This window comes from Cyprinodon variegatus, unplaced genomic scaffold (assembly GCF_000732505.1).
Source record: "Cyprinodon variegatus isolate N-32 unplaced genomic scaffold, C_variegatus-1.0 Scaffold85, whole genome shotgun sequence".
NCBI lineage: Eukaryota > Metazoa > Chordata > Actinopteri > Cyprinodontiformes > Cyprinodontidae > Cyprinodon > Cyprinodon variegatus.
This window is the reverse complement of record NW_015150538.1, coordinates 293,603-320,973: the sequence shown is the minus strand read 5'-3', so window position 1 is coordinate 320,973 and position 27,371 is coordinate 293,603. Positions and strand designations below refer to the sequence as shown.

The 27,371-nt window shown below is 36.9% G+C and overlaps 1 protein-coding gene across 3 annotated transcripts in view; it reads right to left on the bottom strand.

Annotated features, from left to right (window-relative positions):
• rtkn (rhotekin) overlaps nt 1-27,371 on the bottom strand; it is an 87,043-nt gene that overhangs the window by 55,617 nt on the left and 4,055 nt on the right. The window contains exon 1 of one of the 3 annotated variants that reach the window (XM_015373317.1): nt 1,672-2,347. The exons of the other annotated variants lie outside the window; for them this stretch is intronic. Within the exon in view, the coding sequence (XP_015228803.1) occupies nt 1,672-1,767 (96 nt within the window). The 5' untranslated portion in view covers nt 1,768-2,347. Of the gene's footprint in view, nt 1-1,671; nt 2,348-27,371 lie in introns of those variants that run through there. 3 annotated transcript variants of the gene reach the window in all.

Here is a 27,371-nt window from a genome sequence, read left to right as displayed (position 1 = left end):
TGAGCAGTAAACAAGTTTATCATCAAAGAACAGTTAACAAAATTACAGCTTGATTAAATCTTTTTTTTTTTTTTTTCAAGAACCCATGATAGCTGGTTTGTGGCAGCCCCTTACAGGCCACAACATCTATAAAAACTCCAGAAACATCACTTTATTCTTTACTTTACTCTCATTTTACATAAACTTTAAAGTGAAGGCCTCTAAAGATAGTGTGCAAATAAAGGATCCATTTTAAGGTTGTGGTTCATATAACTTGATAATGCCCTGAGTTACATGTCATTCACTTTAAACTTTAAACTCGAAATATCCTGGACAAAAAAACGACAACAAAAACACTGGATTATAGTTTGGACCATGTCCTGAGTCAAATATGGACCAATCCAGGTTGATTTAAAAATATTGAATTAGGTTTTCAACCAAAAAAAAAGTGTCTTGCAAATGTTGTGAAATAATGATATATTGTACTGTATATTGCCTGGATTCTAAATAAGGAAAAGTTTGCTCAAAATAAATTACCCATTTATTTTCCATTCCAAATTACATGTTAAGGGTTAATTTTAGGATAAAGAATGTTATTAAGCATAGGTGTTCTTGGCCTTTTGAAGTGATCTGGATTTACCAAATAAATGCAAGAGGAGAACAAATTCTTTACGGATTAATGCTGCAATAACAATTGCAGTTCAGTATATTGCAGCTGTGCATCTTGTAATGCAGCGGAGGTACATTGAAATCCAATCAGGTTCTTTTGATAGTTGTAAATGACAGCCTATATTTCATGAAGCAGCTATTTTATTTTCTTCTTTAGCTCAACAAACTTTGTTACAATGTTTGATCCAGTGTTTGGTTTAAACTATCCTACAGCTAAGAAGCTTAATAAAAACCAAAAAGCGAGCTTGCATTACTCGGAGTCCCAGCATTGACTAGTGTATCTAATATTTGAAAACTCCCAGTAAGTCCAACTGTTACATAAAAGTTTAGATGATCTCATTTAAAACACAAAGGTGTGTTTATGAGAGACTGCACTTAAATGCACCATCAAGGAATCATCTTAGGCAAATTCGGACATCTATACAGATTACAATAACAAAGAGTTAAATTTATAACTGTAATTTGTACAACATTCCTAGTGACCATATGTGTAATTTCTCTCTAAAATCTGGAACAAGTAAAAGAGGCAAATTCCTTAGTTATATCCTCTGAGACGACAGGAACACAGCTTGTGTGAATTAGCAGAAATATTTCCAAACACTGCAACCATGTTCAAATCTTTCCCCTCCTTAATTCTAACTTAAACACACATTAACACATTCTAACACACTCCCTCACAATCACACGGGGAATTATGGGGCCATATGTGCAGCTGTGAACTGTGTGTGAGCCCCAGCTGAAAGGGGACACACTCAGGGAGAGATGGATGATATGTGGGGTTGTTTTTCTGTCTGCCATCTGTGAAGGCAGAGACCACACCAGCGTCAGTGTGACTCCTTTGTTAGACACAGAGAATCTTTAAGCTGCTCCTCTGTACATTTCACAGCCAGCCCAGAGCACAGCTGCATGCCTTGACAGTTGACAAAGAGATGCACGGAAAAAAACTCATTCTTATCCCTTTAAATTTAAGTGTGCAGGCTGATCTCTCTATCAAAGTCAACCAAACTGGTCAAAAGCAGTTACCTGTAAACTGAGGGCAATCTGACGGATGTACATCATATTGAGGTCCTCCAGTATCCAAAGTTTTTCCTCCATGTCTGCGTATTTATCAGTTGGCATCGTTTGGACAGGTTGCTACGATAATAGGAAAGTAAGCTTCTTTTTGGAAAGTTAGTTGGAGGGTTTCAGTTCTCTATCCCGTTGAAACTGCTGCAAGAAACTTCATTTCTCCTTCCAACGCGTAAATCCCGTGCGCAAAACTCATGCGCAACTGTTCCAATCTCCATCCAAAACTCGACTGGTAACTCCAGTGGGAGTAAACTGTAATATTCTCCCCTATTTTTCTGCTCCTCTCCCAAAAAAAGAAGAAAAAATCCTCTCAAACACCCACGGCAATAGCTGTGGGAAGAATGGAGCCTTTTTTTAACGGAGCTCCTCGTCTTTGAGTCCCTTTCTGTGAACGTGCTGTGTCCTCTGTGTCAAGAGACCTCTCCACAAAAGGGCATCGCCTCAGCGGCACAACACTCCACTGTGTGCGTCTTTACGCTCCTCTGCTGCTCTGCGCTGAATTAACCCCTAAGACACGCTTTGGGTGTTAATAGCGAAATAAAATTTAAAAAATAGAAGGATCGGGGAGGAGAGATATCTACGTAAAAACATCGCAAATACCACAACAGAGCGAAGCCCCGATCGGGTGGAGAGCTTTCTTCTTTATTACAGCCTAATGGAGGGAATTTGAACCGTGACAGCTGGGGCTCCTTATGATTGGATAACACTTACACGCAGCATGAAATGTAAAGTAATGCTGATCACAATTTAAAAAAAGTGCAGCCGCAAAGTTGGTTTTCTTCTTTCTTGATGCTGGGTTAAAAAAAGAAACAAATGGCCGCGTGAAACTTTACCAAATTTAAAAGATCTCTGCGCAAAAAAAATTCACGTATATTGTAAAAGCGTAGGGTAACTTAAAACTTAGCAGATATACGGATTAGGGCCACTGAAAAAATAAAAAACGTTACCTGATTTTTACATTTTATATCAGTTTATTATGAGAAAAAGAATTCTGACTTTAATCTCAAAATTAAGACTTTTTTTCTGAATTCTGACCCCTTTCTTACAATTCTGACCCCTTTCTTACAATTCTGACCCTTTTCTTACAAGTCTGACTTTAATCTACAAATTCTGACTTTAATCTGAGAATTTGGACTGTTTTTTGACAGCTAACAGACATGTTAGCATCAAGCCGTAGCCATGTCTGTTTTAGATACTAAACTAGCTCTGTTGTTTTAATCACCTTCTGCTCTTCCATTAATGTTATGGCATCACTTGGGACCCCTTGGCACGTAAAAAGTCCCCTAATTCTGTCATTTTCCACCAATGTGTCACTGGCCCTCTCAAACAACTCACATATTTGTCAGTGAAGCTGAGTGTTCCCACATTTCTTCAGCCCATCTACATCAAAATCCAAAATTCTGAGATTAAAGTCAGAATTTTGAGGGAAAAAAAGTCAGAATTCTGAGAAAAAGTCAGAATTCTGGGATTAAAGTCGGAATTCTGACTTTTTTCCCATATTAAACTGAAATATTAAAAAACTTCAGTTAACTTTTTTTTTTTCCAGTGGCCCTAATCCTCTTACGTACAGATAACACCACTATTAAGTAAAAAATAAAAATCTACATTAGGTAGAAAATAATATCAGGGGCTTAGAAAACAGCATAAAGTCTTCCTCCTCTCCAGCTCATGTGTGTGAGAGGTGTGTATGTATGTGTGTCCCTCCACTGGCAAATAACTGCATGCAGACCAAAAGTCGACCCCTCCACAGGAAACTGGCGTCTTGTTGCAGGCAGTAAGATTTATAACAATTGCACTCATTCCAGATCCATTTTACTATTCTGGGGTGACCAGGGTTATTTTAGAGGGTTAATGATTTAACCAAGCAGTCATGATGAGTGATGATGTAACTTTTTGCCCACGTGGAATAATAGGCATATAAACCAAACGGCTTTTAGGACATCTATAGTTAGCATAGAATTATGTGGTTTAGGTTTAACCAGTTTAGACATTGCTGTTTTCACACCTGTCATAATCTAAGGTTGTCTAAATGACCAAAAAACACGTTAAGAGCTCTTTTTGATTCCAGGAGGAGAGAACAGACTGAATATTTTTTATGATTTTTTTAAATATATTTTTATAACAAAGGTTTGAGAATTCTTAATGGTGATCAAAATTAGGAATTGAAGGAAATTAAATGCAATTTAACAGTTTTCTTTAAAAGAAATCACAAAACATGCTGCTGGATTTGGATAAAAGCAGCACAAGGGAACACTTTCTGGCAACAGCCAAATGACCAAAATGTAAATCACAGCATTACTTATGAGGGAAGAAAAATGTAATGTTTCAAATCAGATCTAAAAATGGTAAAAACTAGTAACCAATAGTGTGACTGGATAAATAAAAACATCTTGTAGTGCATTGGACAGACTGAATATGTTTAAATAAAAAAAATAAAAAAAACATTGCAACAAGTTTGTATTGCTATAATCCAGTTGGCACTTATAACAATAAGCCAATAAAATCTGTTTTTCAGTTTCCAGCATGAATGTAACTTGGTTGGGATATTTAACTGGGTAAAGCCGGACATACACTGCAGGGTTTCATCGTACAGTGTGAGTTCACAGCTTACAATGTATGTTCTCACACTGTGCGACCCAACGCCCTGATGCAATCTACCTGCTCACACTGTACGTCTAAAAACCAGGTCGGACCCAGATCCATAGTGAGATGGCGCTACTCTGACTCGTCTATCTGGAAACGAGTAAAAGAGGAACATGAAGCTCACTAGAGAGAAATGTGCTGCCTTGGCAATTTGTGCAATTTTGTGTGCTGAAAGCCCTAAGAAGAAAAGGCGACAACGTATTTGAGCATAGATATGGCTGAGCAACTATGCTACTATGGTCTGTCATTTATACAGAAAGAACTCCATTACACTCGCATTCCCGCCATGCTTCTGTTTTCATTTGAGAGGAAGAAGAAGAATCCTTGTTTGCCCACTGAGCGGTTTGCCCACGACCACCTTACGACAGCCGACTGAATTTCAAACGTTTGATTTTCTCGCGACCTTACAATTCCTGATCGGGAGGTGGTCGTGAGAGGTTGATCTCCCCTCATTTCCCCATGTGCACTACACGATGCACGATCAGTCTGAAAGTCGGCCCGATCGAAAAATTCTCCCAAGACTGAAGAATCGGCCCAAAAAGGGCAAAAAAAATCTCAGTCTCAATAAAAACAAGTAGTTGTGTGAGTCAATAAATGTAAATTAAATGTAACACTTGCCCACCTACATTTTTCTTGACAGTTAACCAGATCTCAAAATACAAATGATTTTGAAAGTTAATCTAAATACATCTTAAGCCCAAACTGCCTCTTTACTCTGTCCTCACCATTCCTTTCGGCTTAAACACAAATAAATGACCCTATATTTGCCTCTCTATCACCCCAGAGAATGTGCTGTAAACTTTTTACAAATGCAAACATCTAAAACAAAGGAGAGCTCAGAGGCTCTTTTTTCAGAGGAAAAAAAACAAAAAAAACAAAGGGCGCAAAGAAGAAAGCAGCTGGATCATTTCCCACACAAAAACACCTCTTCCATGCAGATTTTAAGATCAGTCAGTTAATCTGTCACAGGCAGCAACAGCTGGAGAAGAAGGGACTCTTCCTGAAGTAGAGCGAGAAATGTTAAAAACCAAACCTGCAGGCTGGAGGTAAAATGAGCTCATGAAACACTATGACATCTACGTAAGTCTCCATCTGTTGGAAACTGTGTGTATTCATTTTATGATTAACTATATCTTGGAGAGCTAAAAGGAATTGCTGCTGAACTAAAGAAAAAGATCAGAAACAATCGGTACACAGAAAAAAAAACAAATATGGGAGTCAGTGCCTTCCAATATGATCATAGATATAAATTGAGAGAAGATATCGGGGCTCCTCTTCCCTCCACTAGAGACATTTCGTCCCAGCCCTGCATGTTCCGAGCCCGTAACATTATCGATGTCCCCTCACACCCCCACCATGGACTGTTCTCCCTGCTGCCCTCTGGGAAGAGGCTTTGCAGCATCTGATGCAGGTCCAGAAGACTCCAAAACAGCTTCTTCCCAACCTCCATCAGACAGCTGAATGTTGGGGGGGGGAAAAAAAAACAAAAAAAACTCTAAATCATGGCACAGTCTCTGCATCAAACTGACCATAGTAATGCTTTTTTTTTTTTGCACCATGTTTTTTTTCTTACAATGTTTACATTTGATCAATGCTGCAATTTAAGAAATGGAAAAGTCGTGAGAGCTATACAAAATGACAATAAAGTTTGCCTAAGTCTAAGAAGGAATGGACGGGGGCACATCAAGCCACAAATATCAAATATGTGAAGGTGTTATAGGACCCTAGATGTAGTAAAATTGACCCCAGAGTACCAAGTTTGTGTTACAGAAGTTGTGGAAATGCAAAGCCCAACTAAACACAAATTTTTTGATCATGTCCTAAATTACATAATTTTTGCGATGAAAGTATAAAAGGCTATAATATATCAGATTTTTCAATATGTTACCCAAGTATGCAACTGTTGCGTGGATAACACCAGCAGTAATGGTCCAGATCAATCATACCTTTTAGATGTGCTTTTTACAGCAGCCCTTAAATGTATAACAGTTAAGTGGATGCAACCAGAGCCACTTTCCTACAACTCGTTCAAAAAGTAAGACAGCAGCACCACATAGAGAAAATAGCTGATCTTTTAAGACCTTTAAAAGTAACCTTCAACCTGTGATGGAATAGGGCTGATGCCTCAACAAGACCCATTTAATAAGCATACCAAGAAATCTGTCTGACCTTATTTTGATGCTGAAACTGTATTGGTCTGAAATGCTGAGTTGAAATGTATTCTTGAATGAAAATATTCACACGCGTCACATTTATTGCATGCTTATGTGTATAGGGAAAAGGACACAATGACATGATTTATAAATGTTTATTTTAAAGACGCTAAAATAAAATATTTAAATGCAGAAAATCAAGCCTTCCAAAAAAGAAAATTAATTTGCAAGATCAAAACCAATGTCTCTCCTCCCTTTGCAACACAGCACCACTGCCTTTTATACATGGCTGAATTAACAAATCAGGTGTGCCGAATGACCACCTGATGCATTCGAAACCATTCCAGCAGCAGCTCAACTGGACATCAGACAGTGCCGTCACAGTAGTTAAAGATTCATTGAAATCAAAGTTTAAAAAAGGGACTCAGCTTGGATTAAATATTAAAACATTCCACTTTGAAAGCAAAATTCAAATATAAAAGATTTTCCTATTAAGTTAAACCAATTAACCTCACTTTAGTTAGAGCTTTCCCTACTGAGTCATAAAAAAAAAAACTGTGTCAAATATCGCAATATTTCATTAGACAATATTTGTTGCGATTCAAACAAATACTTATAAGAGAACATCAATGTTGTTATCTTACTGTTATACAACCTCTAAAAACTCCAGGCAGTAGTTGGTAGCACAGCGCCTAGGAGCCTACTTTACAGATGTTCTAAACCAGCAGAGCAACTGCAAGATCTCATGACGTTTTCCAAAGCTATATTTTTATAATAATAATCATAATATATTATTTTTGTTAACGTATCGAGATTAATAGCATTATAACCCTTGATGAGTGATATGTATCATATCGCCAAATTCTTGCGAATTCAAACCCCTAGTCAACTGAGTTTCATTGTCAGTTTTTCATCTTGTTTTACTTTAGTTTTTGCAAATAATAAATCAAGAATATTATCTATCCTACTCGAATCAGAAATCACACAAGGCAGAATGGCACTGATAAACCTTAATGTAGTATATTAATCTGTATTTTTCTAGGGTCTTTTTCATTCGCTATATGTATACGTACATGCATATTGAACTGGTTAAAGTTCTACTACTACTGACTACTACAGTACTATTGTCATTGTTTGCTTATGCTTCACTATCCACAGTATTGCCCATCATGATTTCAGAGAGATCCTAGTTAAACATGTGAATCATTGCAACTTCAATGAACCATAAAACTGCTGCATGTAAATCCCCTTCCAGTAAAATACAAAGACTAAACGGACAAAAGCAAACAAGCTTAACATAACCAGACGAAAAGAGCTATAATCTCAAAGACAGGTCCTGCTGGCAAGCCAACAGGCAGCTGACTCAAACATTACTAGATTTTGACCCAGAGTCTGAGAGGGCAAGGTAAAAAAAAACCGTACTCAATCCCAGGATTAGTGGTGGAAAGACCTAACACCTTTCCACTTCACTGGGAATTTGCTACAGTTTGTTAGATGTTCACAGCCCATTGATGGGATGATGGGTAAATGAACAACATGTGAGTGTGGAAGAGCCAGATGTGACGGTCAACTGCCATGGGAGCGCTGTTACAGCAATTTGATCCGTTTTGGTCAAATTAAGAGTCTTGATCAAAACAGGGCATTTAGAAACATACATCTGAACACACACACCACAAACAGCGTCACACATTACATAAAGTGACCCGTGCATAATAAGCTCCAAAATGCCAGTGCTGCTTTCAAGACAATACCCGGAGCTTTGTTGTTTCTGAACGGATGTGTGGAGGAATATGGATAACTTCCACCTCCATGAAGCTAATCAGCTGGAGGAAGCAGAATGCACTCAGCTCAGGGAGCATTTCAGGAGGAAAGTGGTTCAAGAAAGGACAGGGGGAGGGTTTTACTTTTTAAACTTTTCTCATGGATTGCTTAAGGGGCAGCAAACCATTTTAAATTGAGAATTTTCTATAAAAGGTATCTATGGTTTAAAAAAGGTTATCTAAACGGTAAAAATAAGATACCCTGAGGTGACATTCAAGAAAGGCAGATATTCATCAGGCAAAAAATGCCTGTAAAAATCCAGCTGCTGAATATGTCCTTATCTTCAGTGAGAGCTTTAGCAAGTTTTTAAACAACTGAAATTTTGACTCTACTTTATCTTGCAACCACAGAGTGAGCAGAATGATAAGGGTGGTAAAAGGAAATAGAAAATCATTTTTGGAGATCAGTAGCAACAATGCAGCATCCTGCAGTCAACAAGGATTTATAACAGCATGTCATTAACAGGGTTGTTATAAGACTAAAATCAAATATTTCTCATGCGAAATAGGATTTCAAAATTTGAAATTTGCTGCAGTTCTCATCAATCTGTTTGAAAAAAAAAAACTGAGTTATGATGAGGATTTTCCACAAGTCTGTCAATAGCGGATAGAGGTTGGTTGAGAACCCACATGCAGAGATGAGTTTTGCTGATTTAATGAAAAAGGCAACAGAAACAAAATCCAAGAGCAGGATGCAGAAGAACCAAAAAACAGGAGATGACAGGGGAAAAACACACATGGGGAGCTGAGAAACGACGAGAAACCAGCAATGAGGAATTGCAGAGGAGGTATATACTGTAGTATATGGGGACACAGAACACATAATGGGCTAATGAGCTGATATGGAGCAGGTGTGGATAGAAGTAACTAGAAAGGAGCAAGGGGAAATGAGAGAGGCACAAGGTGGCTACATATAGTAAGTCACAGCTTAAATATAACACAACATGGAAAAGAAACCAATGACCAAAAAAGCAGTATGACATAAATGACTGAAAATTCAAAAAGAAACTCAAATATAAGTCCAAATGAGGAGAAGCATAACACACTGGGCCTAAATGATGAAACATTAGTCATGAGATTTAATTTGTGCATGTTAATTTTTTATCACTAATAGATCAGCAAGAGCTATATAATAACTTGCTGCATAATGAGATTTATAAAATTTTCTTTTGTAGGTAATATTTGCAAGATAAAAATATGCATCTCTAAGTTTATCAAAATCTTAAATGAAATAATACTTTGAGAGATAAACAGGTACTATAAATTTCAACCCCAAAGCAGTCATTTATGCTTGTTGTGTGGTTATGTACAGTTGAAAGCCAGGATAAAACTGTTTAATTGAATTTTGTTCTCTTTAAATATTTCTCTAAAAAAAAACAACAACAAAAAAAACAAACAAAACAGGTAAACAAATGTCTAATATGTAATATTCGGTGCCTTCTATGATTATTTGTCAACATAAAAAACATACAGATATGTATATTAGGGCTGGAGGGTTTTGCCAAAAATCTAAATTGCAATTATTTTTTAAGCAATGTTGCAATTTTATTTGAATGTACTTGGAACGAACCAAACAAGCTTGTACACATTTAATTTAAGGGTTTTCAGTTTTTTCATTATGTGGAAAGCTTGCTTCTCAAGAGTCCATTTATGCAGACTCTACTGTACCCTTTTTGTGAAAAAATGTTTAACTCTACTTGCATGTATCTACGTGTTAGCTGCAACTCTCTCTACCTTTCTGTGTAGTGGCAAACTCACTTTAAATGTATTACCCCAACCTAAAAGGCTGCCATTAGAAAGTCTCTCTTTTTAAATGTAATGTGACCTAAATAGAGTGGGTCTACAATTTGAAAGTTGTGTTTTGTTAAACTGCAATTATATTGCAAGATATTGCCCTAGAATATATGTATACTTTTTAAAATAAAAACTTAAAGGCTGCCAAGGTTGCTTAAGAAATGTGTCCCTTAGTAAAAATAATCACCATAAAAACACAAGCCTTTGGCCTGTTTCTAATGACCAAGAGCTGTCTGACTCATAAGTTTAATTTCAAAACACATTAAATAAAAATACTTGATAAATATATAACGGTTAAAAAAGTATTTCAATTTTTCAGTTCATGTTTAGGAAAAATTTAAACAGACAAATAAGCCGAATAATAGTTGACAAAGAAGATTTTATTTGTTACAATAACCAGCTTCCACGTCACCAGCCCTCATTGCCTTGCAAAACATTAAAGCTTCATAATGAAGGTGGCTTTATATTATATATGAAAGCTGTCTTTAGTTCCCTGCAGAGTGTGGTGGCAGAAAAGGGTATGGAAACACACAAGGGCTTTGGGGAGCCATACCCAAAACCACAACAAAGAAGCTTTACTGTCATCTGAAAACTGAACCCAAAGCACCTCCTGCTCATTTAAAACACACACAGAGAAGGACAAAGCTATACTTGTATCATAAACACACATTTTAGATATAAATAGACATAAACACACACTCCTGCAAAACTCTCAAAAGCAGATAGATGCAGCTGATTTTGCCCCACCAAGTTCCCATGTTTTTCCCCACAGAGCAAAGCAGTTAAATAAAAGGCAAGATTAAATAAAAGTTCTTTTGGTATTTCTGCACTTTCACAAGTATGATAAAAACTGATGTCTAAAGTATGTGTAATGTTTTTTAAGCTTGTGTGGCTATTTTTGTCTATGACAATCCCTGATTTAATATTAATCATCAACCTCATGCATGTTATTTATTTATTTATGTGTTTATTTGAACAGGGACAGTGCACATTAATAAACATTTCTGTAAATGAGCCAGTGTTAGCTAAGTAGCTAATTTTCAACTGTAGTCCCTATATAATGGCCTGTACTTATTTAGCCCTTTTCCATGTCAACAGACTTGACCAAACCACTTTACACTACATTCAGTCATTCACCCATTCATTCACATACTAATGGTGGCAAACTACATTGTAGCCATTAATGTTTTGGGTCTCACTAATAGAAGCGAGGCTGCCGTACACTGGCACCACCGGGCCCTGGGACCACCCTCAGTAGGCAAGTAGGTGAAGTGTCTTGCCCAAGGACACAACAACACTGAAAGCCAAAGCCAAGGCTCCGAACCAACAACCCTCCAATTGCAGGGCAAACTCCTGCCCCTCACGCCACTGTCGCCCGTACAGTAATGTACACAAAATAATGTAAACTCCTAATGTAATGTAATGTAAACGAGTCGGATAAATTATCCCGGATTTTAGACTATGTGAGGTGGTGTTTTTTTAATGCGAGTGACAGCAAGCAGGCAGTACAATAATTCGTGCACCATGTGCGGGACTCTGGTCCCCTTGAGGAGTTCTGGATAGAGCGTATTGATAGACGAAAAAGTCTTTTTTTTAATCTTAAATGCAAAATATAAATTTTTTTTTACAACTTTGGTATAATTGCTGCTCAAGGTGGGAAGCTCTGTCAGCTAAAGGCATGTTTTAGAGTCTCTAAATTCCAGTTAAAGATTTACCGATTACGAAATTAGATGAAAATCATTTCAAAAATCAATTAATCATAATTAATCCGATTAATTGTTTCAGCCCTAAAACTATTGTCAGATCAGCCATTTCAAAATCTGCTCTGCGTTAGCTTTTACTCCCAGTTATATTTCATTTTTCTTTTTACTTTAACATACTTGTACAGTAATGTTCATCATAGGGCTGGGCGATATGGATTAATAGTTTTAATTTTATGATGCTAGATTTCATAACTAAATATGAAATTAACTAGTTAGGAAAACTAGCTTTTAATTCAATTATTGCCTCTGGAAGGTGACCTTAATTTAAAGGGTAACAAAATTCAAACTGTGAAACATGTTTTATCAAACTATCTTGGTTTATAACAAGTAATGCAAATATAACACAATAAAGGCATTACACAGTAGTATACATCTAATTATAACTATACATCTAAGAACAAAAAGCGATGGCCTGATGTCACTCGAAGCTATGAAAACCCAATCTTCATGAACAGCCCCAGTTCAGCAGTGTGGTTATTTTCTGCTGTGTTTTAATGAAAAACAATTAGCTTGAGTTGATTAAATAGATGATAATTTGGCAGGATTGCAGATCTACTCAGAGACTAGAGAGCTTTTTTTCCCCAAGATATCTCCTACAAAAATAACAAAAAAAAGTGCTAAGATATCTGAATACAAAAAAGGGTGATTACATTACACAGCTGTGACATGCTCCTGGTCACACCTGTTAATTTTTATGACATAGGCCTGCAGTGAGCAGTGAAACTAAACATTTTGTTGAGTAGTCACCCCTACCTTCCCCAGGTCATTTTTCAGTTTTTTGGAATGAAAAACCTGTGCTGACAGCCGCAAAGTCATAACTCAAGCCTGGAGACAATGTAACAACAAAGTAAATCTGGTCAGCAGTCTGCCTTGTTAGGAGAGGGATCAGTTTCAATGTGATTACCTGCCTAAGTCAATTTCTGCTGTATGATCTTGGAAAGGAGACACTGGTGCATGCTTTGCTTCATCATCAAAGCTTGAGTAACTTGGAGACAAAACGTCACAGGTTGAATCACAAATCACTCAACACATATTTTTCTTTCACAGAAAAGTAGAGATGAATGTGTCCAAATGTGTGGGGAGTAGAAGCTCATCAAAGACAGGACTAGAGCAACAAAGCTTAGTCTACCTCAGATCAACATCACTCCAGGGGCAACTAGGTTATAACGAAACACACACAGACAAATGTGTCATACTATCCTTGTAGGGACTTTCTATTAACTTCCATTCATTCCCCACTCACTACTACAGCTTAACCCAGACCCTTATCCTTGCCCTAACCATTACCAACACATACCTAACCCTAAACCTTACCTAAACTGAAATCACACCTTGGTCCTTAACCTAACCTCTACCCTAAGAAGAGAACCATTTCTGATGTGGGAACCAGTCGGACCCTACAAGTACCTATAATTCCCCAAAATGTAGCATATTCCTGGGAAATCGTCCCCACAAGGTATCAAAAACATGGCCATGCATGGTTACACCAATGTTAGGCATTTCTTTCCTCACAGGGACCTTGCATTGTTTTTATTGTTCAGCCAATTCCATGACGTAACCCTAATCCTAACCCTTAACCTATTAGGGCTGAAAAAATGAACCAGATTAAACGTGATTAATAGATTATTGAAATATGGTTAACTAATTTAGTAATCAAATAATCATTAAATGGAGTATAGATACTCTAAAAGATGCCTTTAGATGACAGAGCAACCCACTTAGAGAGACAACTTGATCAAAATTGTAAAAATATAAAATTTTTGCATTTACTATAAAAAATATTACTTCGTCTGTCAATATATGCTCTATCCAGAAACGTGGAAACGTTTTAGTTTCACCTGGTTTAATTTCACAAAAACTCTTCTTTAAGAAATCTTTTGCTATTGGATTATTAATAGATTAATCGAAAAAACAATCAACAGATTAATCAATTTGCAAAATAATAGTTAGCTGCAGTCCTAAAACTTATTCATCACTATTCTATACCTAACTCTAAAACTAATCCTATTTTAATTCACACTTTACTCCTAAATCCTAAAACTAAAAAAGAACTTTTTTATGGAACCCAAGCTTTGGGCCCCATTATAAGGAATAGGTTTCTCACAATCTGCTAAATTTTAGAAAGATGGTCCTCACACTGTGAAAAATGTTAGAACACACTGACATTATCATCTTTGCAGACAGTTCAGCAGTTTGCTTGCTTCCCGGAATCGTTGCTGACTTTCAGGTATGTTGCCTCAGCCGTTCACTGAAGTCTGCAGAAGCTCATCCCTCTTAGTGAGCAGACGCTTCAGAGGAGAAGAAACTTACTCATTAGGAGATTCATCTCCATTGATTTCTACCCTCAGGGGGCACAAAGCTGTGCAATATTACAGTTGATGTGTGTGAATGTAAGAGGCCAGGTGCACCGAGGCAATTCATTTACACCTAATGGTGTGAATGATCTCTTTGAATTACTATTAATGTCTGTAGGGTGTGAGGAACTTAAAGCAATGTCAAAATGTGTTCAGAGAAGGAGAACCATGGAAGAGAAAGGTCACTTATAACCAATACTGAACGTGTTATGGAGCAATGGCGCCCTCTGCAGACTGGCAGTCTCAACATCAAAATGCAACATATGATCCTTTGCATTAATAACACAACACAGAGCAGGGTTTATAAAATGTGGCTAACAGTTAAATCCAGAACAAACTTGCACAAAAAAATCTTACACTAATATTATCACTTGACCATAATAATAGATTTAATTAATTAGTAAATTAAATCTATTTGTAATTTCTGCCCCGTTGTCTTACATATTTTACATCAGAACATGCATTATGTGGATGCAATCAGTTGTAAAAAAAAAAACAAAACAAAAAAACATGAACTTTAGTTTATGAATACTGCACATTTAACATCTAAACAGCTGTAAAGAAGACTCACAGGAAACCCTAATTCAAGCTGACCGGAAAAAATAACAACTGTCCTAAAGATTTCTTTTTTCTGTTTAGGCACCAAGAAGGATGAAGGACCTTTTAATGAAAAATACTTTCATAAAAAAGTTTTATTTTTGTGCTAAATTAGTTTCTCAATAAAATGTGTGATTTAAAGTGAGTCAAAGTTGTTTTATCTCTCAATGTTAAATACTATATTATAAATCTCTGACTTTTAGGAGTTACTTTCTATTTAATTATCAGACAGATAATTACAATGATCATATAATTAACTTTATGTATATTTTCCCCAACTGTATAAACTGTAAAGCTTATTGGACCACAGCACACAGATGAATGTGTGTGTGTAGAATAAGGAAGAGTCTGACTTAAGGACATCACTAATCTATATCAAGGTTGAATAAATATTAGGCAACTTTTTTTTTCTTTTAAGGTACAAAAGACAGAAAATAAAAGATATTCACACAAAAGCAATTAAAATGTGTAAAGTCTTCCAGATAGATGCAGAACTCTTGACTTTATCAAGATTACTAAAGAAACGGTTCAATGTATTTAGAAAAGCAATCTTTTTATGCAATATTAATGAAATTAATTGAACTGTATTGATCTCACATTGGATAAATTTACCTCTGCATTTAATCCAATCCCTTGGGGAGCAGTGGACTGGACACAGTGAACTGCTGTGGGGATCAAAGCAGGGACTTTGCGACCTTCACAGAGCACAAGTGCACTGCCCTAACCAGTAGGCCAACACTCTCCCATTCTCATTCATTTGAGTTCTATTTGGCTGCTTAAAAATAAAATGAGTTGCTGTGTTACAGTTATTTTGAGTTGACGAAATTTTGCTGCTTTTAATTGTATCAGATTTTAATTCTATCAGATTTATGGATGTTCTTGACTAACTAACTTCAGTGCCGAAGTGATCTGTAGCAAAGCACCACATTATCTGTGACTCATTTATCTCCACGGTACCATGTTCATCAACAGCAGGAATGATTCGGTTTCCATCCCCCTGATGAAATCAACACAGCTAAGGGTTAAGATGGAAAAGTAACAGAGAAGATTACCACCGAGGCAGCAACACCAACACAACGGCAGAACAAAATCTGACATCCTGCCGTCTGCTACACGGGGCTCACTGAACAAACACATTTAAACATGGGGTTGCTGGCAGGGACTAGTACACGACGCACCATGCAGGGAAAGTTGACATGCATAATAGATCCATCTGGTACCATAAAGTCAAACACCTGTTCAGCATCAACAACACAGACGACATCATTGGCACTTGTTGTGCCCTCTTTGCCACCTCTTCTCTGCAGTAACAAGTGATTGCTTTTAGGATGCAGGGAAAAACACAGTTTATTTAGAAGACCTGCAAAGTCATCTCTGCTATTCCTTTGTATCCTTAGGGAGATTGCACAAACTGAAAACAATAGTTGAGATCAATGCAGTAGCGCACACGCACAGCTTACCTACGCCTCACCCACACCAAACACCTTTAAACATCTCATTGTATTGATTCCTTTCACTGCACATACCTCTTTGTGAAAGAGAGGCCCTGACTCCATATGCTTCCACAGTAGTGTCAGTTGATGATATGATGTACAGAGTAAGGGATAAAGAGCCCTTTTGTGCACCAGAAAATGAAAAATGAGACCCACAAAGACAGAAGAGAAGAAAAGGTGCAACTCAGTGGGCTGAAACAGATGTGCCCTTTATTTTTCTGCCTAACTGCATGAATCATTTGAAGGTTAATGACTTGTCCTTGGTGAGGTTTAACTTAGATTATAACATGCAGTTTATTGTGGTTTAAAACCGAAGTAGACTCTCTCCTGTTCAAAGTCTCCAAAGTAGAAAAGCAAACACAGACTCCTGAGTTTCGGAGCTCCGCCTGACAAAGGAGTTGAAAGCAAGAAGTAGCACTGTAAATGACACCACACATAGGAATTTGGTCCAATGTGTGTGCTTTTTTTGTTAGTGTGTAACAGCGAAGTCTTCACAGGATGGAGATACAGTAAAGTTCCTGTTCATGTCAAACAGAAATAACCAATAGAAATCCTAATTTATAACACATCTTTATACTCCGTGTATCTTTGGAGAGGGTAAAGACAAAATGGATCAGGAAAGTAGGTTAGTAGTGAACGACATGACAAAAGGACCTATTTTCATGCTTCATCAGGGGACCTGAGCCTTAAAGCAGTAAAATGGCAGGCATTATAAGGCGTTTGGGGTGATAAGTTTTTTGGAATAAAAGACTCAGCTCCCAGGGGCAGGTAAACAGGATCAGAACGAATGCAATACATGCCAAAAGCTTTAAGATAATCCACCAGAAATTACATCATATAACTGAACTCCTCATTTAAAGTTTAATCTGAACGTTTCAATGTAGAATTTACACAGAGCTTATTGCAGAGCAGAACAGCAGATTCCAGAAGGCAAATCCTTTTAAAAATCAGCGAGGCAAGTATTTGTACTGAAATGCCTTTAAAGAGATGAATTCAGATGCTGAGATTCAGAGGACCGAGGACCAGTTCATCAGTAAGATGCTCAATATTCTCCTTACCAAAGAGAGTAAAATCAAACACCTGCCTTGGGATCACAAGTCTTTTTTACTTGCAGCAAAAAGTTCAACAGAATACAGCTTGGAGAGGTTACAAAATCAATCTTTATTCTGATTACAAACTAAACGATCTTTAAAAAAAAGCATTTATCACTTTCTGACACATCTCACTACTGAAAAAATGGTGGTCACTGCATCGTATTGTTGGATTCCTTTGGATCACCTTGTTACCAAAGTACCAGATCATACCAGGGTCTTAACAACACCAACGTTCTTGTTCTGGTGAATTCCATGTTAGAACAATAACTGATTTTTCAGGAGTTTTCCATCCATCCATTCATTTTCTGTCAAGCTTATCCCAAGCGGGGCAGAAAGGGGTGCTGGTACCTATCTCCAGCTGCCTACAGGCAAGAGGCAGGGTACACACTGGACAGGCCGCCAGTACATCACAGTTCAGAAGTTTTAAAATGTTCAATTTTCATGTCATCAGTACACAAAATATTCTCCCAAACGCCTCTGGGAACAAAGAGATGTTTTTTGACTAATGTAAGGGACCCTTTCGTTTTTCTTGGTGAGTGGTTTCAATCTAGGAACATTCCCATGGATGCCATTTATGTGCAGTCTCTTCCTTTTTGATCATGAACTTATGAACCCTAACTGTGCTTTAGACTCTGTTCTTAATTATTATGTAATATCTAGAAATATTGGAGATGCATCTTCAAATATTTTAGTTTTTCTTAGTTTTACTTCTCCAGTTTTTTTTTCTCCACTTGTGAATATAGCTGTTATTGTGTTATTTAACAAGAAGGGCATATATATTTTCACATGAAGGCACACACTGATTTGTGTAAAATTACCCCTCAATAAATTAAGTCAATCTTTGAAAACTGGTTTCCCAGTTTATGTCTGCTTGGAAATGGCATTTGTTTTATGATCCAACATCCTTAATTGTGAACAACAACAAAAAATATCTCCAGTAAAGACAATGCTGTTTTTAGGACCTCACAAATGAACGATTCAGATCATATTCATACTAGAATGGTCCAGTCAAAGTCAATAAAAAAAAAAATAATTCAAGTTGATAGTCTTTGGCGAAACAATGCTTTCCAACCCATCTGAGGTTGAGCTAATGAGCAAAAAGAATGTCGATTTTCACATGCAAGGCTGGTAAAGACCTACTTCACAATACTTCGTTGGGCTTCCAGCAAAAAGTGTATTTTTCGTAATATTGCTGCAATTTTCCAAACCCTTCTTCTTGCAAAATGAGATTTAAAAGATTTATCTTGTCAAGAAAAGTGAGCAAAACCAGTTTGATGATGCATTCACTGTGGAAATGTTCACATCTGTGGGAGCGGGAAGATCTTCCAGTGATTAAGCCTTGTCGATCCATCTCTCTGTCTGGCTTAAAGAGTCACTGGCAGTGATGGCTTCGAACAGGAGAGCGTATGCTGGGTGAACAAAGCGCATCTGTGGCAGACAATACTCAATAGTTCTTACTCAAAAAGACACTGCTGCTTAGTCACTATGTAAAAGAGATCTGTGAATCAGACTGGGAAATTTCAGCCATCATTCATGACTAACTACTAGGCTAAACATCAGCCTTCATTCAGGACTCTTAATGGTAAGAGAGGGCAGACTGAGTTGTACACCAAGATACGGACATGTGTGAACTAGATAGCTACAGTGGGTGTGACTCACTTCCTGTGTCTGCTATTTATGTTCACAGAGAAGCACTGTTGTGAAAAAGAACGTGGATGTGTGGCTGGGTGGGGTTTACTTGTAACATAAGCAGCAGAACCTCAGCTGTTAAACTGCGTCCTGACACCGGCTGCCACCCAGAGACACAAACCACATTCCAGCACACACGCTGAAGCTGCTTCCTTTTATAGCAGCAGGGACCTGGGAATAGATGACTAGGCAAATAAGCGGAGAAAAAACAACAACAAAAAAAAAACAACCAAAATGGTATCTTTTTGCAACACTTAAAGTGTTTACAGTTTCCCAGTTGAGCTTAAAATGGCTTTGCAGCTTGTTTCGGTCAATGGGGCTCAGATAAGATAAGGCTCCGGGGAAAGTGGTGTCCTTGACTACAAAAAGGTCAGAGGACATCCTGTAAACGTGTTTCATGTCTGTACCATGGAAAAGGAAATGAGACCTTCAGGGCTTTTGAGGCTCAACAGCAAGCCGGCTCATGGATTGCATAGGATGACTATCTTTACAGTATGTAGGTCACTGTGACCCTCAAAGATGCAATAATCTGACAAATATTACTCCAAATATTAAAAAGTAGAATATTTCTGATCAAAATCAAATTAGATAAACAAAAGAATAAAAAGGATGACACATTCCTCGAAGTAGCTGTATCCTGCCCTGAGATTTTTATACTACTTAAATGTTTTAACAGACTATGTCACACAGCAAGCCTTAATATGTTTAATGGAGGTTTTGTGTGACAGACCACATAGACCAAGTACTGCATAAAGCTGAAATGGAGGGAAAATAAAATATGGTTTTAATAATTATTGATTTACAAGCAAAAAATTTAAACTGAACTTTCTGCACAGAGGAGCTGTGTGGCGGCACATGATAGGGTCGGGATTCTTTCAGACCACATTTACACATAGCATAGCATAGCATTTAGAGAAAAAAATATTTCTCCCCCCCCTCCGTTTACAATAATAACATCATGCACAAAACATTGTTTTCAAAAAACCTGTCACACATCAACCCGCATAAATACGCTGTAGAGCACTATAACAAACTGTACACATCAGGCGCTTACATGAAGTTAAGGATTTTCTAGTGCATAATGTGACGTTTAAGACTCTAAAATGTTGTTTATCCCTGTTAACATGACGGCACACGGAGGTTTTAGAAATTATCTGTAATCTGTGATAAAAACTGGGTTTCTGTGTATAACGAGAGCCCAAATCACAAGGAAATATCTGTGTTTTCCCTTCGTGTAAACAGGGTCTCAGTAGGAACTGGGAAGCTCATTAGAGGAAAAGAGATTGAACTGAATAGTGGACAAAACTGGAGAGAAACCAGATACGACACTTCCAAAACATTTGAGACTGGGGATGACTTCAATCTTCCAGAGGGATAATGACAGCAAAGATGGAACCAGAGCTACAGTATTAGGTTTAGAAAAAAAATAAAAATGTATGTGAAAATGAACCAAATTTCAGATAATTAAAAATTCATAATAAGAAATCCTCTCCCTCTCCGTCAAATCTGACACATTTTGGCAAAGAATTTTAGAGATGCACCGGTCCGATGCATGGATCGGATATCGGCTCAGATACGGGAGATCCAATCCAGTGAACTTTACATGGACCTGTTGTTTCTTTCTTTTTGCTGCTTAATTATTAACGCATATTATAAAGTAAATAAATATCTGTGTTAATAGGTTACCAATGTTTATGTTGAGGCTAAAGCCTTCACTCACATGGCAAGTTATACGGTTCATTCATTGAGCAGTTGAATCAGATCAATATCTGATATCGGCCAATATGTTCAGCCCAGGTATCGGTATACTGTAAGACTGGATCAGAAAAATCAGGATGTTGCATCTCTAAAAATGTTAACTCTGACGACATGTACAACTGTTTGCCATACGCATTTAAAATGCTTGCTTGCCCCATTACAGAAACGATCTGGAAATAAGTAAAAATGTCCTAAATTAATTATATTTAACCTTAATTTGATTAGTTAAAAAAGTTCATTTGCCAATGGAATGAGTATTTTTACACTTAAAATAAGATATTTAGATGATATGCACTTAAAATAAGACAATGCAGCTTTTTTTTTCTTATTCTAAGCAAAAATTACTTATTTAGAGTTCCATTTTTTGCAGTGCTCATTTGTAAAACTAGAGAAAAAAACAGCAATTTTACTTCTTCCTTACAATTATGAGATTCTCACATGGAATTCCACTTAAAGATATTGAGTTATTTTGCCAAAGATAAAAGTGAAAAAGTTTAAGGAGTATAAACAGATTTTCAAGAAGCTGTAAAGAACATAAAACTAAAGTGTCTGGAGGGTGAAAAGGGGCGTCTATTAAAAAAAAAAATTTAAACAAACTTCTGCTTTCTGTATTAGTCTGCTCACCAAGCAAAAAGTCCAGTCACTACCTGGAGAGAAGTAAGAAGCGGTTACTTAATTTCTACTTTAAAGAAACTGATTAAACCATTTTTCATTCTGAGGCGTCTGGGAAGAGCGCTGTACCCTGACATACACACAAAGCCTGTGTAATAAGAATAGTTAAACATTTGCTAGTTAAAGTATCTGTCGGCATACCAGGAAATCCTCCAAGCAGAAATCTCCAGTGGCCCAGCTTTGTTTGAGAATAAGGGTCCTAGAAGGGGTACATTTTCCCTCGCATCTCCCCTGTACCCCTGCAGTGTTCAACATGCCAGAAAGCCCTCAGGGTGCAAATAGACAAGGAGGAATCTATGCAGGCCTATCTTGGCACTGCAGTTGTTCAAGAAATCAATAAAGCAAAGTGCAACCACTCAAGAACCCTTAGGCCTCTGAACCTTTTTTTTAAGCATCTTATATTTTAGTTTTTTTTCTTTGGTTTAGGGCTACAGTGCAGCAACAGAGCACAGTTTTATTTGGTGCACAGATCTGCTTTGAGTCTAAAGCTCAAAAATTCTCCACTATTCTCTGTAAGGAAGTAAGGAGTGAGATCAATGCTAGCACTGCTTGGCTTTTTGCCGCAAGTCTTATCTGATGACATCTACATGACCTCTCTTGTTTTTGCACGCAGGGGGACAGACATTAAGTAAACTTACTAAGTTAATCTTAGTTTAACGTCAGGCTACAATAAACACAAGCAAAACTTGCACTGAGGGGCAGCTAAGCATGAAACAACTGATGCTCCGGTCCATAAACCATAATTAACTCCCTTTTTAGTTCAAAAAGATAACACGTAAAATGAGCCATGTTGATCCATCAAAGTAGTTATTAAAGAAAAAGAAAAAAGAATACCGGTACTATTGGAGATTCAAGCTACAGGGATTTAGATCTTAACTGGTGAGTTGGCAAATAGATCATTTAACAGTTCACACCATCTATCACCAGTTAGTGATGGCACAGGCTGAAGCCAAAACTGAAACCTGAAACACAATTTTATGTGTAACAGAAAAAATTAAAAGAAATTGTAGAACCCTACCAGGTCAAATCATAAACTATTTTCAGTTTTAGGACTGGACAAAACGACTAAAACATATCACGATATGTTGATACTGATTAACAAAATAAAAGCCTCAGAAAGACTGCCAACACTTCCAACCACAGAATCCTGGACAGATGCATGAGAGCTATTTTAACCATGATAAAACCCCTAAAATATAATATTTAGAAATAAAACTAAGATCCAGAGCATCAGTCAGGGACAAATAATCTTAGACTCTAATGCATATTAAAAAAGTGTGACATCACAGTTATTAATTAATCAAGTAATTAATAAAATAACTGTGGATGGATATATATATATATATATATTTTGATATGGAAATTATATTATTGTCCACCTCTATTTAGGGATTTAGTTTTAACCGAACAAGAATGAAAATTAGATATTTTCAGAATTAGTGAGCTTTTTTGTTGTTGTTTTTTTTTTTATGAAGGAGGCACAGATATGTAAGAAACTTTTGAAAAGAAAAAAATGTTCTCTACATGTTCAGGCATCTTTCTGATTCATTAAGACTTACAACAGACAACACAAAGATGGAAAGCATTACAGCAAAGTTGCTCTGTGTCACCGTTGTGAGTTTATAGTCTCTGTCTGGAGGCTTCGAATTAAAGATTTTGATTCTTTAGAGGATACAACACATGCAGACTAATGCTAATCAAACTAACTGCTAATTGAAAGATAATAAAGAAAATTGAAATTCTGGACTCTACATAATGTAGTTTTTTCCCCCCACACATTATATCTCTTTTCCAGATTTTCTTACGTCAAAGAATTAATTTGGCCAAAACTGCTACTGGAGACTGAGAGATAAAATATAAATAAACAAACACACACAAAAAATATACATGAAAAAAAAAAAACATTTGGATTGACATTAGTAGTGTATCTATATCTGATTCACATTCTGTGGTGGGGAGGATCAGTGACCTGAAATCAAGGTTTATTTTATTTATCTTGTATAATACTTTAACTTTTTTTTTTTTTTTTGTCATTTTGTTTTAAATATTAGAAGTAGAACCAATATCCTGCATGGAAAGCTGCTGACATTTAAATTGTGTTTCTTATCTTCTGTTCACAATAAGCATCTTTTGGTTTTATTCCTTTATTTAACCAGGAAAAGTCCCATTGAGATTAACAATCTCTTTTTCAAGGGAGTCCTGGCCAAGACAGCGACAAAAGATTACATTACAATTTACATTACAGTTTACAATTACATCTATCTATAATTAGAAATTCATAAAACAGTTACAAAACATAAATCTAATTTCCAAACCTTTGAGCAATCGTTTAAAATGTCCGATTGGAATCAAATCCTTCAACTTCCAGTCTTTCTGTTCAAATTGAAGTTTTCATTTTTATTTTATAAAATAATTTCAACAGACAAAAGAAAAAGTTTACACAGTTAGTATGCCACCTTTTTTGTTTTTTTTCCATGTCTGTAAATAATCCAAAATGGTAGTTGTACATACAGTATATTTAGACCAACAGGGTGGAGAAGGGCATTTAGCCACACTTTAATCCAGAGTTAAAGTTTTCAGTCAGCACACACATGTCAGATACCAAAGCCTTGCCATACGCTCCAAAAAGCTGAGAGTGAGTGTGGGTGGATGAATGGGTGCGTCGTCACATGCATCTAACCACTTCCTCCCTCTTTAACCACTGTTTGCCACTCTTCTGTTTGGACTACTGTAGCGAATCCTTAAATTAAGCGTAACAAGCTAAAAGATCATGGAAACAGGTGCCATTTATACATAATAATAATAATTATAACAGTGCCCTTCCATGGTCCCTATGTATGCCTGGTTGTGTTCATCAGGAGAATGATAGACGGAAGATTTAGAGACAAGCTAGCAGCTTTGTGGATCAGAAAAGATGCAGAAAGCAGATGCCTTGTGTGTTTGCACTAACAGGAGCAGGCAAAGAAGCAACATGAAGGCTGTGATATTGTTTTTTCAGCAAACTCTGCAGGAGCGTAGTATAATCACTTGCTTAGTCTCACATTCCTACATTTTTTGGCCGCATGACCGTATCAGATGGGTCTGCAAATGCCAGTTTGACTGATTCAGCTTAGGGGCTTAGATTATGTTTTGGAGAAACACAGCGACCACTTTTTTAAACTGGGCACGTACAATGCCAGCTCAGCATTTACTGCCAGTCTGGGCAAGGATGTAGAGTAAGGCCTTAAATAAATTCATCTTTTATCACTTAATCTTTGTAAAGTCCTATCCCTTAATCTGAGTTCATTTAGTGTGGGTGAGGGAAAATACATTGCTAAGAAATAAAAAGCTTTTTGAAAATAAATGCCTACTTTTAGCTTTTAGGAAGTATTCAAGATTTAAACACAATTATTAGTGGTTATCCAAAGCTTTCTGTTGATGTCAAAAAGCCCAGGTTCCACCTAAGCATAGAGTTTCGAGAAGTAATAAAAAAATATACTAAAAATAATCTACCATGCCCAATGCTCAACATGTCGACACCTTCGTTTTAACAAGTATCTAAAGAAATCATAGCACACTACATACTCACCGGTTGTTTAGTAGGGATAGCTAACCAGAGAGACACACAAACTTTAACAGTTAGAGTTTGTTAACCCTCATGTTAAAATATGGATACATGTGTGGAACAGCACTCACACCCACTGCTAAATACGATGGAGGCTCTGTAATGCTGAGGGCCCTCAGGCTTAAGAAAGTTCTCGAAAATTTGCTATTGTTCCAAAAGGGAAATAAAGTGTTACAGTTATTCATATAATTCTTTTCAATGAGTTGTTGTAGGTGTTGATAGCTACAGAAACTTCTGTAGCTGTCTGTCTTGCACCAGACCTAGACAAGTCTGACTGAAGACACTCTGCTGTTGTTTAAGAGTCGTCTGAAGAAGATACTCACAGTTGTCCATAATGTACTTCATGTTAAGAAGAAGTTTTTATAAATCTCCAGAGGTTCTAGAAGTTCCCAGGAGAGCCAGCCTTCTTTATCAGCTTGTTGAGCTTTTTTCATTTGTTTGCTCTGATGCCATTACCCCAGCAGATGATGGCAGAAGAGATCCCACTCTCCACAGCAGACTTATAGAAGATAAGAAGCATCTTGCTGCAAACGCCAAAGGACGTAAGCTTCCTCTGCTCTGTCCTTATTCGGAAATGACTTCAAAGTTGCGTCTCCAGTGGAGTTTGTTGTCCAGGTGAACACCAAGGTATTTATACTCCTTCTCTTCCCATGATGTTCAAAGGATTCATTTTTTCGACATAAAGGATCAGATGATTGCTTCCACACCATGCCAACAAGCAGTTCACTAGCTGCCCAGCCTTGTCTTTCTCTGATACATCCAATGACTGCAGGGTCATTCAAGTTTTTCTGAGTTTTGTACTGGTAATCAGAGGTGTTCAGTGTAAAAAGGAGTGGTCAGAGTATTGTATCCTGTGATGCTCCTATGCTGCTGACAACTAGTTAGACGGATGATCCTTTCGTCTCTAAAGCTGTGGTCTGTCAGGTAGTTTTTCTATCCATGCAATTGTTAGGGCCTCCAAAGATTGTTAAGGCCTCCAAAGCAGATCAGGCTGAACTAGTCAGACCTGCTTAAAATAATGCTTAAATATAGAGAATGACATTTAGAAACCATCATTAAAGATCTACTTTGATTATCATATTTAATGCATCATAATACAAATTCTGTATGTGTTTTTTTTTTTCAGAAGCCCTTTAGAAGAAATTAAATTAAATCCAATGAGCAGACTTACATTTGACTAATGCATATTGCAAAGGTAAATATTTCGTTTCATTTAAAGAACCAGCCTTGAAAAAAGCACAAGTGCAGCTCGTTTGGCAACATGTTGACAGCACGAGTACTAGTAAATGAATGACAAGAGATTTTATTATAAAACAGCAATTATTTAAAGGCAGGTATTTATTTACCAAGTGAATAAATGTGCATGGGTTCTCTAAATGTTTAAGCTGCAGTAAAAGAAAATTATTTGACAGGCATTTTATATATATATATTTTTTTTTCTTTTACACATTACTGTTTGCTGAAAACCAAAAAGGGTGAGAAATTCCTAAACTGAGGTATTTGGTTAGTCAATCTGATTAAAAATCTTGACATGTTTTTTTCTTAAATACACATAATCCTCATAAACTCATATACTTCATTATATAACATTAGAACACTTAGACACTAGCTTAAACACTCAATTGTGGTATTCCATGGTAAAGTGGGAAAAAAAGGTGCTTTCATGCAGCTCATTGAGATGCCATGCACTGGTTCCAGGGTGGCATTGAGAAAGAGACCGGACACACAGAGCAAAGAGGAAACTCCCAGCCGCTGAAAGGGGATCATTAGCATTGGCAACAAAGCCTGAGACGCAAATTAATCTTATATGAAAGCCAGCTGAGGGCACTTTACAGAGTTAAATAAGCATTATTGCTGTAGAAGGATAAGGAGCCTTGACACTTATGAATTACTGATATGATTTTTAGAAAGTCAAATACTGTGTATTTAAATTAGCAAAATTTAAAGGTTATTTACAGCTTAATGTTTGCTCCATCTTTTTCTCTAAGGATATCTTTTACATTGCCCTTAAGAACATGCAAAAATAAAATAAAATTAAACATATATTTTTATTAACTGATCAATTAGATCTAAACAACTTTATGTAACTATATCTGCAGCAATGAGAAATGTAACTTCATGAGTGTTTTTGTTTCACAAGCCTGAGCTTAAACACAAACAGGTCAGAATATCACCACACTGGATCCATACAGCATGAAGGGTGCCTGACCTCCCAAAGGTA